Source organism: Numida meleagris, chromosome 2, assembly GCF_002078875.1.
Source record: "Numida meleagris isolate 19003 breed g44 Domestic line chromosome 2, NumMel1.0, whole genome shotgun sequence".
NCBI lineage: Eukaryota > Metazoa > Chordata > Aves > Galliformes > Numididae > Numida > Numida meleagris.
This window is the reverse complement of record NC_034410.1, coordinates 25,879,423-25,896,248: the sequence shown is the minus strand read 5'-3', so window position 1 is coordinate 25,896,248 and position 16,826 is coordinate 25,879,423. Positions and strand designations below refer to the sequence as shown.

Here is a 16,826-nt window from a genome sequence, read left to right as displayed (position 1 = left end):
TTGTCAATAATCAGAGAACGCAAAAGCTAAGAAAATTAAAGCTATAACCTATTTGTACTAGGCTAGTAATGAGAAATCTTTGCCATGTAACATTTTACCTTCAGTCATCACTGCTGAAAATAAAATAACCCACTTAAGATAGCAAAATTAAAACAGAATTTGCCAGCTAGTTCATGTTTATGTCCTACTTTAAGTACAGATGTAATGTAAGATAAAACACCAATTGCATTCTTACCAGTAACTGTTCTTGGTCTTCCTCGGCATCCTTGTAAGAGGTGGATCCAGACAACCAAGATGATAATGGAGTTTACAAGTGTCACACAGTAACAGTAGGTGTTGATCATGGTTCTTCTTGCAAATTCCGCAACTTTTAATGTAGGCAGTAGAAAAGCATTATAATTACATTTGAAATTACAAAGAACAAGTGACAGCTTCAGTATGGCAACTAATTTCATGTAAGTGCATAACTATTATTTATGGAGCTTCTATCTATACACAGTAAAACATAAAAACCACTTAATATAGTTAACAATAAAGAGATCTTCACTCTAATTTTTAAGGACTTTTAATCAGTAAGTAATTGCTTGATACTCAGACAAAACATACCAGTGGCAAATGGAAAAGAATTCTACCTTTACCATCCAAATGCTTAAACAGAAAAATCACACTGCTATTATCAGTCTTAGCAATCAGACTTATTTCAGTCATGCAAATACTTCAAAACAGGTCTGCGCTGCTATTACACTAGGCAATATGCCAGCTAATAGGAAATTACATTTTACTATAATTCCAGTAAAGAAATAAACATTTTAGATCAATTATTTCCAAAGGATCAGAGATTTATTGATCTCCTTATAGGAGGATCTAAAGGACTAGGTTGTGAATGCAACAGAACTAGTAAAATATAACTCCTATTATTTGTCTATATGTGTAAACTACCAAATCCCCACCCCACTAACACGTTCTCAAGATCTCAGCCTCTCACAGTACTAGAATTAACTTCTACATCTTTGTTTATCCTTCTAGCTGGGCAAGATACTGCTCGTATGATGTGGTTAGAGGCATGGCTGCTGCCTTCTCCATAAGCCACTGACTGCCACTACTCAGCTGGTAGCAAGAGAAATATGTTCAAGAGCACAGTCATGTTCTCGGATATCCTAGCATATATTCCACCTTTATGGTTAGTTAAGACCTCATCAGTGGCTTCCTAACATACAGTAGGTGAAATAAAGTGTGCAGTAACAGAATAAGTGAATATTTTCTTGGGGAAAAGTAAAAAAAAAAAGTACAAGTACAGAAATTAGAAGAACAAGATATCCCAAGGCATTTGACAGTCCATGAATAAAAGGTAGCTATTCTTATGTAATAGGTGTATTATGTACCCAGCCACGGTGACTAAAAAGTAGCAGCACCGTTTGCAAAATCATCAGCACAGATGGTTACATTGAAAAACACAACACAACCAGTTAAAAATTTTTGTATCACTCATTAAAAAAAGACTACATCAGTTGTAAAGATTTATCTTTGTTCTTAAAGCACTGCTATCATGCTAGCAAAAGAAAAGCTCATTCATGTGTGCTAAGGTGAATAATTATTTCCTCAACTTAGCATTCAGAAATAAAGCATTAAGACAACTCTGAAGCATTTTGTTAACCAAGATTTAAACAAACTATTTTCTCTTAATTTCTTGAAACTGCAACTTAATAAAAAAAATGTATCCATTCTGTCAAGACTTCATTACTTGCCTATAAAGTACAGCTGGGAGTGTAGACGTCTTTTGTGTTCCTCCTTCCTTTTTACTTGGTTTTCTTTCCTTAGGAGCACGTAAAATTGCAGGTATGTTCAATTTCTATTGGATTTGAACAAATGCAGTACAATGAGTCTTGGGACTTTTAAAGAATATCATTCCAATCTCAATGCATGAAGAACAGGACTCAAATTGAATGGGAAATGGCTTAGCCATCTATTTTACAAACAAAAGCAACTACAGATGTTTATATTAAAAAATCATATTGAGGTAAAGTAATATTATGCTCATTTCTCAATTCAATAAGCATAATGAACTACTAGCATTTTAAAAACTCATGCCAAGCTTTAAGATAGAAGGATGGACAAATGTGTATAGTCTATAAAGTGGAAATAAGAAAGGCAAAATTCACAAAATTGACAGAATAATGCTGAGGCAGTTCGCTTTTCATCCAGCATCCCTAGTACATTGGTACTCGATAGGTTAATTAGAAAAATTATCTTATTGGACCAAGCCTTCCACAAAGCAGACAAGATTCTCTTCGGATTTCTAGTAATCTGCAGTACGCTAGCTTCCCAGACAGCAGCCATCTATCAAAGTCATTTCTCAGCAGCCCCGTGGGTCTGCATCTGTTCAACCAACTGGAAAAAAGCCATGCAAGCTGTGCAAATGAATTCTACTCTTTTCTTCTTGTTGGTGGTGGTGGTGGTAACATTTGCACCAGGAAATATATTTGTGAATACTTTTTTCCAAAGACATCTTAAAAAGCAGATAAAAAAAAAATCCAAGAGATTGGATCCTTATCCAAGAGATGTAAAGTACTATTTGAAGATTTTTTCTTCACAGGCTGACAAAAAGAACCAGAAAAAAAAAAAAACACAACACCCCCCCCAAAAAATAACTCCATAAGCAAATGCTAAGTTTCATTTCCTGAACAGCACCACAAACTTAGCAGTACCAAAAGCCATCGCAAAATTATGATCTATTTGCATATCCGTATTTTCACAATGAGCAGTTTATTCAATCTTTTTTAAAATTGTAAAAGGAAATCATTTCAACCTCTCTCTGAAAGCTAAAATGTCCACTGTCATTTAATGGCTTTGATATCAAACATAAGAACACTGTAAGAATCTACATTTCTCTCTCTACTCCATGTGTACCAAAGGGAACAAAAACATAACTACTGGCAATGGGAAGTAATCCAAATCTTCTGTTCTCCTAAATTTTATATTGATTTGACCAAATACTCTACTCTGTCTACTTAGAAAAGCATCGTATACACAGTGCATCTTATATAAGTCATCAAGTTCTCATACCATTTGAAGCCTACAGTAACTAAAGACAACATGGAGACAAAAATGGTAGGATTAACTTGTGCTTCATGTTCAGTTTCTCACAGATGGCAGGTCAATCAATTCTAACAAACAGAAGAATTCTGCAAACAAGATCGCTATTACAACAACATAATTAAAGTACAGATTTCCAGTAGGTGGCTTGCAGAAGTTTATAAATTTCAATCAGAAAACATTATAACCAGAGTGAAGCCTAGGTCTGATCAAATCAATCTCGCCACAGAAGTGACAGACAGAATGAAAAAAGCTTATTCTTGGAAAACTGGGTCCACCTATGAACTATAAAAACAAAATAAAACCAACCTGTCCAATGATTCTACCCAGCAGAGCCCAAATGCCTTGCCCTTCATTTCGTAGTTTTCCATTCATATTTTGTAGCTCTTCCAAGGACTCACAAAGCTGAGCAGTTAAAGAAAAAAACAGGAAAGAAAAATCATTAAGGTATATAAGGTATATATATATCATTAAGGTATAATATACCTTATATATTATAAGGTATACCTTATATTATAAGGTATATAAAATTTCTTTTACTTCTTACCTATCAAAGGTGCATTACTTTATTGTAAGATTTTAAAAAAGTGAAATGCCTGTCAAGATAGCTGAGATCACTGCGATCATTCAGCAATTTAAACTGAAAATGTGGGCAGCCACCTGTTTTAAGAAGATGATCTGAAGCATTTCAACATAAAAAAGAAGGTTCCATAAATACAATTAGAAAGTAAATCTTAAAATACAGCAATGTCTCGTACGTGTTGTCCCTACCACTTAAGCAGCAAGACTATAACAAGTAACCATCAAAATGAACTAAAGCTCTATACTGCCATACCAAAGAACTTCCACTCATTCTACTGGAGAAACAATTTATTAAAAGGATGCAAGGAGAAGGGATAGTTTTTCAGGAATTAATCACACAGCATATATAACCTATTAATGCGGATAAAAGCCTCCCTCTTCCAGTCTCCCTTTCCCTTCAAACTCAGCAGTTCATAAGAGCCTGCTGCTTCATATACATATGTTCTCATTTGAAACAAATATTTAACAGTTTAAGAGTTAATAGCAACACTGTCTTTTGTTAGCAGCAATCATCAGTTGATAGGATACTGAACTGAGCAAGAATTGAAATGTCATCTGTTACAAAAGTATTTCTATGTTCTATTTAGAATATTTAAATTTTACAGAAATAATAATTATTTAGTAAAACAAGTAATTTTTTTTTTTTTAATGCACAACCGCTATGTTATAAATTCGGGGGGAAAGGGGTGTAAAACTGTTGTCTCAAAGTCTCAAATGAAATGCATATGAAGAATGAAAACAAGAGGGCCTTAAGACTGTTCTCTCTGGAGAGGGCTCTGTCTGCGATTTGTTACAGGAACTATCTGTGGGGACAGTTAAAGAACCAGTCCACAGGCAATGCTGATTCTGCTTGTATATTGTGATAGGGGACCAATAACCACAGAAAATTTTAAAATGAAATATTTTTAAATATTACTTTTCTTTAAAGCTAATGTTATGCATCTTTCTTTCTAAGTCATTTTGTTCCGAAAGTGAAATGCTACTAAAGTTAACAGCAGCAATACTAAACAATACAATGGTTTATTATTCTTTTTTTTTTCACCTTATTATACTCCACATGAAGCTTTTCTTGCTCATTTTCTAATTTGTCCTTGATATTCCTCTGCTCAGCCATATTCTCCTGGATTTGAATCATGCGCATATTTCTCTCTATTTAAAAGAAAATTTCATTATTTCCTAGCCTTGGCTATATTTTCAAGTTCTACACACTGAAAAAAGTGAAGCAACAAAAAGCATAAAACCATTAAAAAGAAGCACACAATTATAGGTTTACTACACAGCCTCAGCAGAATGAACATCCCTAACATTTACTTTTTGCTGCATACAACAACCCAGTGTAGTTACTTAAATGTTGAGCTCTGATCAGCTATCCACTGGACAGTCAATGTGAAAAACATGCCATTCCACAAGTTTGTATTTGAAAGATGTTTTTTCTTTTCCTCAAACTTCTTTAAAAAGAAGTCAGTAACATTCTGTATATTGTGCAATAATATTTCTGACCTAAAATGAAAAAATAATTCGTATTTGCCTATTAACAAAGAAATACAAGAAGAAGTACAAATACAGCAAAATTATTTTTCACTGAGAAGAATATGCAATTTTTATCCTTACCAAGGTAGTAATTGACAAAATCAGCAGTGAGGGCTGGTTGTTTATGTTTTCTTCTTCCATCAACACTGGAACTAGTATCCGAAGTATCAACTGGAAAAATGTCTGTACTAATTCCCATTAATTCAGCTTTGCGCATAAGCTTGCGAATGGCTGAAGCACTGCTAGTAAGTGGTCGTGGTAGCTTCTCCCTGGGAACCCAGGCCTGTGGTCTGGTAGTACGAGCCAGCTCTGCCTTGGCACGATACTGCTGCAGTCTGGCATTGATTCGAGCCTACAACAAAAGTTTCCATGAATTACGAATATAAGGGAACAATTCAAAATCATTTTTGAGCTCCAACATTTCTGAAAGCAACTGCATCTTATTTTCAGTTTAACCCTTGAAGAATCTAATAAATACTGTTACAACATTTTGACTCAAGAAATACACTAACAGACTTCTGATTTTACTTCAAAAACCATACTTCAATAGCATTACTTTTTCACTAGGTTTTAGAAGATTCTAAGAAGAATTTAGAAGAATTTAGAACAGATTCCTTGATGAGGTTACTTCATTAACATGAATTATTGCTGGCTTTCAGACAATCCCTTCCAAAAACTATAATTTGACAGACCCACGAAAACTCACTGGGAAAAACCTTGGCTGACCTATTGAAAATACATTGAGTGTGGCCAACAGGTCAAGGGAGCTAATCCTCCCCTTCTACTCTGCTGTAGTGAGGCCACAACTGGAGAATCGTGTCCATTTCTGGGCTCCTCAGTTCAAGAAAGACAGGGAACTTCTAGAGAGCTCAACAAAGGACAAGAAAGATGACTAAGGGCCTGGAGCATCTACCTTATGAGGAAAGGCTGAGAGACCTGCGACTGTTCAGTCTGGAGAAGACTGAGGGGGGATCTTCTTAGTACTTGTAAATATCTAAAGAATGAGTGCCAAGAGGATGGGGCCAGCCTCTTTTCATCAGTGTCCAGCAACAGAACAAAAGGCAATGGCCACAAACAGGAAAACAGGAAGTTCCACACGAACATAAGAAAGAACTTCTTTACTTAGAGAACTACAGAGCAATAGAACAAGCAGCCCAGACAGACTGTGGACTCTCCTCCTCTGAAGGTATTCAGAACCCACCCGGAAGATTTCCTGTTTAACCTACTGCATGGAACCTGCTTTAGCAGGTTGGTTGGACTAGATGGTCTCCAGAGGTCCTTTCCAAACTCTATGATTCTGTTATTTATGTGATCAGTAAAATTTGGTTCCAAATACTATTTGGAATAGTATTTTTGCCATACTTGACATTCTTTTGTAGGAACTCCTTTTTCAATGCCCTCTCTCTTTACAATGTTAAACTAGTTTATTATTATCTGACAAAATCTTAACCTAAAGGGAACTGAAATCAGCAGAAGCTCACAATACATGTTGCTGATGACATCTGTATATTTGTGACCATCTGGGAGATCAGCCCCAGATCAATCAAGTTGTTGCTGACAGCTGGAAAAAAATTGTCATGTGGGAACCCTATGCAGCAGCAAGTCTGGCAGAAAATGACATCAATATACAAACCTTCAGAGGCAAAACTTCAGCTGACTATGAGTTAGAAGTTGTTCATTTGCTTGCATAAAGAAGCAGATAAACCAATCTGACTACCCCACCATATGGTATGAGATACTCCTCAGACCAAAGCAAAAAAGTCTGCATTTATACATATGCCATGTGTAAGGAACATCTTTGATTACAAACAGCATTGCTGAAGGTATTGTTATAGATGGAGTTTAATACGTTACCTTACTAGGTCTCAAACATTAAGAACCAAGAAACATGAGAAACATGCCTTGCAGGCTAATTTTAAGCCCAAGGGCTTTTATCTTGAACATTAATCAGCAAGCAAGAGATCCACCTGCATATGCCACCTTGCTTTATTCTTCACCAGAATAAACAAGGATGGCTTACATCTTCCTTGGTCTCGATGCTTCTCTACTTGATGACGTGCTCAGTTTGGAAGGTCTTGAGGTCATCTAATATGTCATGCAACTATATTCTCAGAGCCTAATTCCAGAAATAGCTGACAGATCAGACTGACTAGTCTAAATGAAATTCCTAACAGTAAGCATGGATTTAAGCAATTTTGAAGTATGTACTTTACTCAAGTAATGTACATTTCCTTTATTGATATAAAGGAAGTATTTCAACAGAATATTTTCCAGCAATCAATAACAGTCCTAGACAGTTACATATATTATATTCTAAGGATTTTCTTTCTTTTGGGACACAGGAATTGCCAAACTGTTTACTCAACTACTCCTGTCAGGGTAACAAAGCATTAAGCACCACCTTTTTCTCCTCTAGAAACGTGCCTCAAAAATCCACTTTCACAGCCGCACAACTTATTTGAACAACTGCATACTCATTTATCAATATTTGGAAACCTTACTTCAGCTTTAAAACTGCTACAGAAGTAAGCTTTTATTATGTTTGTATGTACACACATTATAGATTCTTATTTCTCAGACAAAAACTCTCCAGTAAATTCAACTATTTTTGTTGAAATAGGTCTTTTACCTCCTCATGCATACAATGTGCATATGAATTTATATGTACTTTGCGTCAGCTACCCAATCAGACATTTCTGGTACGTATTAAGAAACCTTTACAGTTCTAAAAATGCAAAGTAAGCACTCAAACAATTATTTCATAGAAATCTCATACTCATGGAGTCTTGCTTTGGAGGAAAGAGCAGGAAGAGAAAAAAATGCAGGGAACTTACTGGAATTAGTAGTACCACGTAACAAATGCAGAGCTCTAACCAAAGGCCTAAAAACACAGCAAGTGAGAGCCCCGCTGGACCCACACTAATTTTGCACAACCAATGCCTACCACAATGATATGAATACTATCCAGCATAATGATTTCTCCACTACATAATTCACATAATTGAGAGGTGAGAGTACTACACATTTATGTAGCTTGTTTTCAATCAAGTCATACCAAACTCCGCACCTCACAGAAATATTTTATTCAAAATTCTTCTGTGATAGTGTTTGCTCATATTCATTCTCAAATGCACGGCTCATTTTCAATTTAAATCTTCTTTGCTTATTTAAATATCCTTGAAGAACTAAAAAAATACATTTTTTTTTAAATCATGATATTGATCATATGAAAATTTATTTTCTGGTTATTATACTACAGCTCTCCCTTGAGAAAAAAGTTTTTTTTTTTTCTCCATAATTTCATTCTTCCATTATTTACAAAGCATCTGTCAAGGTCAAAAACAAATTAGGCACAATTCCTTCAAGTGCAAAGCTGCTTTTCTGCATAGCTCCTATTTGTCCACAGAATTCAGCATAGCTTTAGTCATGAAAGTCAAGAAGGCCACAAACTTCTCAGATCAAGGAAAAAATTAACCACACACATTAAACACAAATTCCCTTGGAAGGACTGAAATCTTTGTATCAACATATATCAGATGAGCTTATGCAGTAACAGTTCTGTATGGCTCAGCGAGTAGATAGGGATACAGATACTGCCCTTCAGGTATCTCCTACTCTGTACTACAGATGAAATACTTACTACATATTAAAAAAAAAACAAATGAAAACAGAAAACCTGCACATAAAATTCTAGTAAGTCCTACAACAAGTGAAAAACTGATCTAGCCAGAAAAATTTCCAGGCAAGCTGAACTCTTCAGCTTATTTCCAAGTATTATGACAGAAAACAAAGTAGGCTTCCACTGAATAATGACATAGAAATATGTCTTGTCTAGCTGTAGAAGAAAGTGTTAAAAAGAAATCTATGAATCACAGTGAAAATGTAATTACCATCTTCAGGCAAACAAATAAAATTTTTCAATTCAGTTAAGGACAGATTCTTAGCTGACAATAAGTTGCTTGAAAATAGTTCTCAGAAGCCCAAACCTGCACATAATTCACTGGTATGTGAACTATGTGCCATCAACACATTTCACATTTAATTCCCTACAACAAAAACAATTACCCATCCTTGTCCTTTCTTGTTTAGCATGGATGATTAATGCAGGTACCTTTGCATAAAAAATATAATACCTGAGCTTCTGGAGAAAGCTGTTTTTCTCTTTCCTGCAAGGACATTTTACAGTAAGATTGTAATGCCAAGTAGTTTTTCCGTTTCCATTTTCTGTCTAACCTGTCCGCATGCTGTTTACAATAAGCAAAAAACGGATCAGCTATATCCTGTTTCAGAGAAAACAAAGGAGAAGGAACAAAAGTAAGTTAAGACATACAATGCCAAAAGGCTCTAAAAAGCACAGACATTGTGCCAACAGATCATGTGTTCAAATACACTTTTTTTTTTTAAATATGTATGTTTCTAAATCAATTTTGTCATGTTGATATAATTGACCATATAAAGTGGCTTTCCATCTTTTTCACTGCATGACCCTGAACATTTTTAAATGCATTAAGTTAAGCAGTTAACTCAGTGCTGCTTCATCACAGCACTATTTTCTCATCCCAGAAAAAAACTGCAGAAGAAATACAAATCCATTTCACATATAACATTTACTGCTAACTCCTCACTGCTTCACTGTGTCATCTTTTGCATAAAATCCTGCAAGGAACTGACAAGTGAGTAGTATGAAAGTCAATATATTTCATTCTCTCAAATGATTTTTCAGTGATTTTTGTCTAATTAGTTATCTCTCACATTATTTTTTGTTCCTATTTCTCCTTCTTAGTTCCATCACATTTGCGCATTATCATGGCTGAAAGTTTATAGCAACTTTCAGCATATGCAAACACTGCAAGTAGTTTACAAATATCTGAGCCATGAGAAGATTCAGTCTGAGAAATACATTTCATTGCCAGCGTATTTTGAAAACTGCAGAAACAACATAATAAATATACAGATTAAGAAGAACTTGAAGCAGTCTTCCTACATTAGGCAATAAAAATCTTATAACTATTCTATCAAACTTTCCTTCACTCCACCTACAACCTGCAGAATAATAAAATCTGTAGAGGTTTTTCTTACAAAAAAAAATTTTTATTTTGATTTAGATTCTCAGAGTGTGTAACAACTTACTCTCAAAAATTAGCAGCTCCCTCAAGTTAGATTTTTTGAGGTCTTGACTAAAAATATTTTAGTTACAAAAAATTTGTAAGAAAATTTTAAGGTGAAAAGACAAGAATTCACATAGTTTCTGAAGAATCAGTGTTTCATATAATTTATTAGGGAGAGGAACACTGAGGTAACTGCAATCTTCCTATTTATCAGTCTCACAGATGCACACAATTTTGCGAACCCTTTAAGAGTCACCATTAGGTGGTTTGTTTTTTCATAAACAAAAGCTTCCGTGTCAATAGTGCAGGTAGTGCTTATTTGTGCGTTGCCTGTGATACTTCCTAAGGCAGTAAGTTAAATTGTGCAAATGTGAACGTGACAGGCTTAATCAAAATGATAAAAATCAGAATGAAGTTTGGCAACCTTTAAGTACTTATACTGTAAAACTGAGTTCTAAATAAGAGCTTTAAATCTGGATTGTTTTAATTATATTAAAAGGAAGATGACTGGTAAGAGCACGGATTAAAATTTATCAGTAAGCTGTAAATGTTTGCAATGGATTCCAATGCCTCAGAGTAACATTCCTACAAGGAAAGCCATACACAATATGGAGGAAACACTGGAAGAAATACACAAAAAATATAAATGCAGTTAATTTCTTAAGACACTTGAGACAGTTGTACTCTATGAAACACAGAGAATACTATACTACACCATGAAGTGTCAACCCAGGTGAAGTTCAATAAATACAGTTAGAATTAATTGTTCATTTATCTACAGAATATTAAGCTGACTTTCGTATAACCTCTATTCCTTTTTCCACATCATTTCAAAAGATGCTCAGAGTTGGCGAATTTCACGAACAAAGAGCCCTCTCTGGACAGTTCTTTTGCTTGGCCTACCACTTTACTCAGAAATAGTGAATAAAAAGGGCAGCATTTCAGGTCTTCCTCACAGGCTTTTCATGCAACCCTTTGATTATATCTTTTCCATAGGCACATCAGAACTACCTCTTCTGCTGCTGCTTCGGAGAGAAGGCCTTCCTTCTGAGCACAGGTCACATGGAAATAAGCTCTGCACATCCCAGCATCACAACTGATGCATACTCCAGTTCTGGCAAAACGAGGATCTTCACAAAAACTGCATTCCTGAATAAGAAAGGGTGAAAAATGTCACAGTAAGTATTGCTGGTGCATTTTGCTTAATATTTCATAATTTACAGCTTACATATAAATATAAAACAGGTAATGAGTTTACTCCTGCATGGTACAGAAACCAAGTATATTGCTAACATATGACAATATTTAAAGCTTCACCAATTCCAAACCCCAACAACTGACTTCATTTTCAACAAGCAATGGAAAAATGCTTAAACGACCTGAAGAACACGTGGGATGAACTTATACCCTCTGGATGACTGAAAGCCATAGATAACTCCATAACTTTCCTTTGATAAGCTACGAATGAGGAGCCAGTATGTGACAGAAGAAGAAAAAAAAATCAAGAAATGTAAATATCAATAAATAAGGTTTATGATTCACTTAAACACAATATTAAGGCTTTGCCTACGTACATTCTAAGCATAGCTGTTTTCAACACAGCAAACTGTTACCCACTAATGTGACCTGGAAAAAATATAAGCTTATTTTTCAGCCAGATTAGTTCCTTGGTCCGGTTCACCACAAATTCATACTGAACAGGTGTTCCAGCAAACTAAAGCAGTGAGTACCTAAGCAGGAATAAGCAAAAGGGAACAGAAGCTGCTTAAGCAGCACTGCTATCCAGTGTGTAAAGATGTCCTAAAATTACACAGCCACGCATTTCTTAATCTCTCACACACTGAGTACGGAGCAAAGCTGCATACCACCTAAAGAAATTATCTCCATGCAGATAGTTAAACAACAACAGAGAGGAACTGCAAATGAAATTCAGTGACAGAATAATCTCAAAACACTGCATACACTTCCTTAAAAAGGCACCCTTTATCTGTGCAACAGTAACACATAACAGAAAAGAAACTAATTGAATCATAGATTATTACTTTAAACCGATACTCCAGGGGGAAATTTAGCTAAGTAAGCTGTAACTTCCACACTTGATACAGCAAATAGGGATAGTTTACAGCTCTGAGTAATGAATCCTCATCTGTGCAGTTCACTCATCTTAGCCACAGTCTTGCTTCCATAATGTTAATAAATGTATGATTCCTTGCAACAATAAGGCTGTAAGACTTCATATGGAAACAAAAAAAAAAAAAAAAAAAAAAAGGAAAAAAAAAGGGTGAGCAAGCTACCAAACGTTTCTAAGCAATGTTAAATACCCCAGCAGGCTCATGCTGAATATGCTCCTAATATAGATAAGTTCCACACAGGCCATCCAGAGTGTTTAAATTTATTTTATAAAGTTTCTATATTTTTAAACAGTTACTACATATTCTAATTTAGTATTCAGCTTGACAAATTGACACCCTACGAAATTTACAATGCATAAATTAAGCATTAGAAAAGCAGTAGCACAGCTATCTTTCCTTACATTACCCCAACAGACATGGATTCTCTGCAATGTCTCCAGGGCTATAGCAACAATATTAAGCAAATTAGTGTTGGCCTTTGCCCTCTGCAATGATTTTCTGCATGTTTCGTGTGTGAACACCTTCGACCAGGACTGAGAACATTTACATGTAAAAAAAAAATTTAATAGTAGAGACATTTTTCTGTTCAGGTTTAGAGTCCCACACTCTTACGTTGTTTTGGTGCTGGTGATGGAGGAGGTTAATATTGCTTCGTAGCAACCCTATGCATTCTAGTTTATGATTACAAAGAACCTAAAGTAGTTCTTACTGCATGTACATCTGTCTCTTTCTTAATCCAACTCAATTTCCTTTCCTTCATTTCACATCCCATAAATCCTCTTCTCTCTCCATCCATACTTTGGCAATCTGCCACTAACTGACTTTAAAAGTATGTAACTGACACCTGTGTATAAAAATGAGGGAAGCTGAGAGACAAACAGTGACAGAAATTACAGAGAATAGCAGTAAGGAAAAAAAATAGCTGTAAGAAAAAAAAAGGGAGGGAAGAGCAAAGTTATAACAAACATGAACTTCATTGCATTTGCCTTCCTAAACCTCACTGCACTTGCTATAAACACGAGAAATAAGATTGGAAAGACATACGTTATTCCATGCAAAAATGTGAAATAAAGCTACTGGTTGGGAGTATATATCTTCTCAACTTACCTTGGCACCATACTTTGAATAATTCATTTCTGTAAGTGTTACTGGCCGCAATTTGTCAATATCTCCAAATGCCACTCCTGGAACATAGAGGGCACAAACAATATGGACCCACCTAAAACAGCAAATAAATACAGGTTACTGTTATCAATATTTTCTTCCCATCTTACGCTCACCATCTGCAGATTTTTAAGTACACGTAAATGTTACAGATGCTAGAAAAACAGTATCTAAATGAAAATACATTAGAAGCAAGGAGGGAATGCACATTTGGAATTTAAAAGCTAACAATGAATAGCAGCAACAATTTCTGGTACAACTGTGATTGCTTTGCTTGTCTGGATCAACAGCAAGGTTACCATCACATTCTGTTCTGACTGTTCTTAAGTAGTGTTCCACATCACTGTTTATGACAAATGAAAAGTATACTAAGATTCTGACATTACTTACAAAGCCTAGGTAGACTGATGGCGTGAGATGGTGGAGGTGAAGTTAGAGGTACAAAACTTATTCAGGTAGCAACGGGTTAACAGAAGAATCCCCATAACAGTAAAAACTACCTACAAGTCAACCCACTTCATTCTAAGGAACTAGTTAGTAAATCTGATCAAAACCCTAGAAACAATCAATTCATAGTGTTGTATCTGACAAGACTCTTTTCACCTGCATATTTTAAAGTAGAAGTTTTTATACTGTTGTTAACTACATGGGTTTGAGAAGCTAGATGATAAATTCACTGTACAACATAAAAAATTAAAACAGAAAAATACATAAACGAAATATAAATCTAGATGCTGTAGCCATATTACTTTGTCTTAATGGATTTCACTAGAGCTATCTGCATCCACAGTAGAACATTGTAACTAGTTGAAAACTCAATCAAAAGTCTTTAAATAACATGGTCCAAAGCTGACAGCAATCTAGCTGTCACAGAACAAGCTGAAATACTCAACTTCTTTCTGTAAAGTTCACGATGGTTTTTATTACAATATAAACACTTCAACACAAGAGCAGAACCCTCTACCTTAATATAATAAAACATGCAAAATCCTAGACTACTCTCTTTATTACAAGAACAGTTCATCTTCTATCTGTCTGCTTCCCCACAAAAACAAAGGAGACAGTATATTCCTCTGACAATTACAGAATCTCCAAGGTTGGAAAAGACCTCTAAGATCATCTAGTCCAACTGTTCACCTACCAGCAAAACTTCCCCACTAAATCATGTCCCTCAGTACAACTTCTAAACATATCCTAACACCTCCAGGGATGGTGACTCAACCACCTCCCTGGGCAGCCCATTCCAGAGCATAACCACTCTTTCAGAGAAGAAATTTTTCCTCATATCCAATTTAAACCTTCCCGGAAGCAACTTGAGGCCATTCCCTCTAGTCCTATTGCTAGCTACATGGGAGAAGAGGCCAACCCCCACCACGCCACAAGCTCCTTTCAGGTAGTTGTAAAGAGCAATAAAGCCTTGCCTGAGCCTTCTCCTTCTGCAGATTAAACAATCCCAGTTCCCTCAGCCGCTCTCCATAAGACTTGTGCTCCAAACCCTTCACAACTTTGTTCCCCTTCTCTGGACTTGCTCCAGGGCCTCAATGTCATTCTTGTAGTGAGGAGCCCAAAATGGAACACAGTACTCAAGGAGCAGCCTCACCAGAGTTGAACACAGGGGGATGATCACCTCCCTGGTCCTGCCGCCCTCACTACTTCTGATACAAGCCAGGATACCACTGGTCTTCTTTGCTACCTGGACACGTTGCTGCCTTATCTTCAGCTGAGCATCAACGAACACCCCCAGGTCCATTTCCTCCACACAGTCTTGCAACCACTCTGTCCCAAGCCTGTAGCATTGCCTGGGGTTGTTATGGCTAAGGTGCAGGAGCCAGCACTTAGTCTTGTTGAAGGTCATCCCACTGGCCTCAGCCCAACTATCCAGCATGTTCAGATCACTCTGAAGGGCCTTTCTACCTCTAGGCAGATCAACACTTCCTCCCAACTTGGTGTCATCTGCAAACTCAAACCCCTTGTCCAGGTCAATAAACATATTAAACAGGACAGGTCCCTGTACAGACCCCTGGGGAACACCACTCGTGACCAATCTCTAGTTGGATTTAACTCCCTGTGTCACCACTCTCCGCTCTCGTTCCTCCAGCCAGCCCTTTACCCACTAAAGAGTGTACTTGTCCAAGCCACAGGCTGCCAGCTTCCCCAGAAAAATACTTTGGGATGCAGTGCTAAAGGCTTTGCTGAAGTCTAGGTAGAGACTACGTCTACAGGCTTTCCCTCATCCACCACGTGGGTCACTCAATCGTAGAAAGAAATCAGGTTGGTCAAGCAGAACCTACCTTTCATGAACTCCTGCTGGCTGGGCTTGACCCCTCCCACTGTCCTGCACACGGCAAGTGATCTCACTAAAGATGAACTGTTCCATAACCTTCCCTGGCACTAACGTCAGGCTGACAGGTCTGTAATTCTCTGAATCCTCCTTATGACTCTTCTTGTAGATGGGAGTCACAATGGCAAACCTCCAATCCTCTGGGACCTCTCGACTGACCAGAACCACTGAGAGATGGTGGAAAGTGGCTCAGCAATCATCTCTGCTAGCACCCTCAGGTGGATCCCATCTGAAGAGCAATGGAGCACCTGGTACCATCTGGCAGCCAAAAGGACCAACCATACCCTGTGATGCATCAGGCCTCACACTGCCAGCTGGTAAAGGGAAGGGATTGTCCCACTCTGCTGAGCAGCCACACCTTGAGTACAGTGTGCAGGTAAGGGTGCCACAACACAAGAAGGACATACATTTGAGAGTATCCAAATGAGGGCTACAAAGATGGTGAAGGGTCTACAGGGCAAGATCTATGAGGAGCGGCTGAGGTGACTTGGTTTGTGCTGCCTAGAGCAGACTGAGGGGAAATGTCATGGCACCCTACATCTTCCTCACAGGGACAGCAAGGGTATAGGCACTGTATGGGAACTGCTGAGTCATGGCCTGAACCACTGATTGAGCACCTGGAGGAAAGACCCAGTCAGCCCTGGGAGCACAGGTGAAGGCAATTCACCTGTGCAACCAGAAGGGGTGGAGCCAGGCTCCACCCCTCTTAGGCCTCATTTAAGGGCTGACTGCCCCTGAGGAAGGATCTCTTCCTGGAGATCCCTCTTTGGTGGGAGCCTTTTCCTGCGAGCCCCAAATCTTCCGATCTGGGTGAGCACTGTATTTTCCTTCCACCTTTTGTAACGCTATTTCCATCACGTTAGTCCTGCTTATCGC

The 16,826-nt window shown here is 37.2% G+C and overlaps 1 protein-coding gene across 5 annotated transcripts in view; it reads right to left on the bottom strand.

The window, feature by feature from the left end:
* The window catches only part of PHF14 (PHD finger protein 14), a 168,892-nt gene that overhangs the window by 119,450 nt on the left and 32,616 nt on the right, over positions 1 to 16,826 (bottom strand). For all 5 annotated transcript variants that reach the window (XM_021385973.1, XM_021385974.1, XM_021385975.1 and 2 more), the window contains exons 6-13: positions 13,553 to 13,664; positions 11,325 to 11,462; positions 9,339 to 9,485; positions 5,287 to 5,557; positions 4,718 to 4,824; positions 3,403 to 3,498; positions 1,746 to 1,849; positions 236 to 367 (exon numbers count right to left, since the gene is read on the bottom strand). In XM_021385973.1, coding sequence (XP_021241648.1) covers positions 236 to 367; positions 1,746 to 1,849; positions 3,403 to 3,498; positions 4,718 to 4,824; positions 5,287 to 5,557; positions 9,339 to 9,485; positions 11,325 to 11,462; positions 13,553 to 13,664 — 1,107 coding nt within the window. The remainder of the gene's footprint in view (positions 1 to 235; positions 368 to 1,745; positions 1,850 to 3,402; positions 3,499 to 4,717; positions 4,825 to 5,286; positions 5,558 to 9,338; positions 9,486 to 11,324; positions 11,463 to 13,552; positions 13,665 to 16,826) is intronic.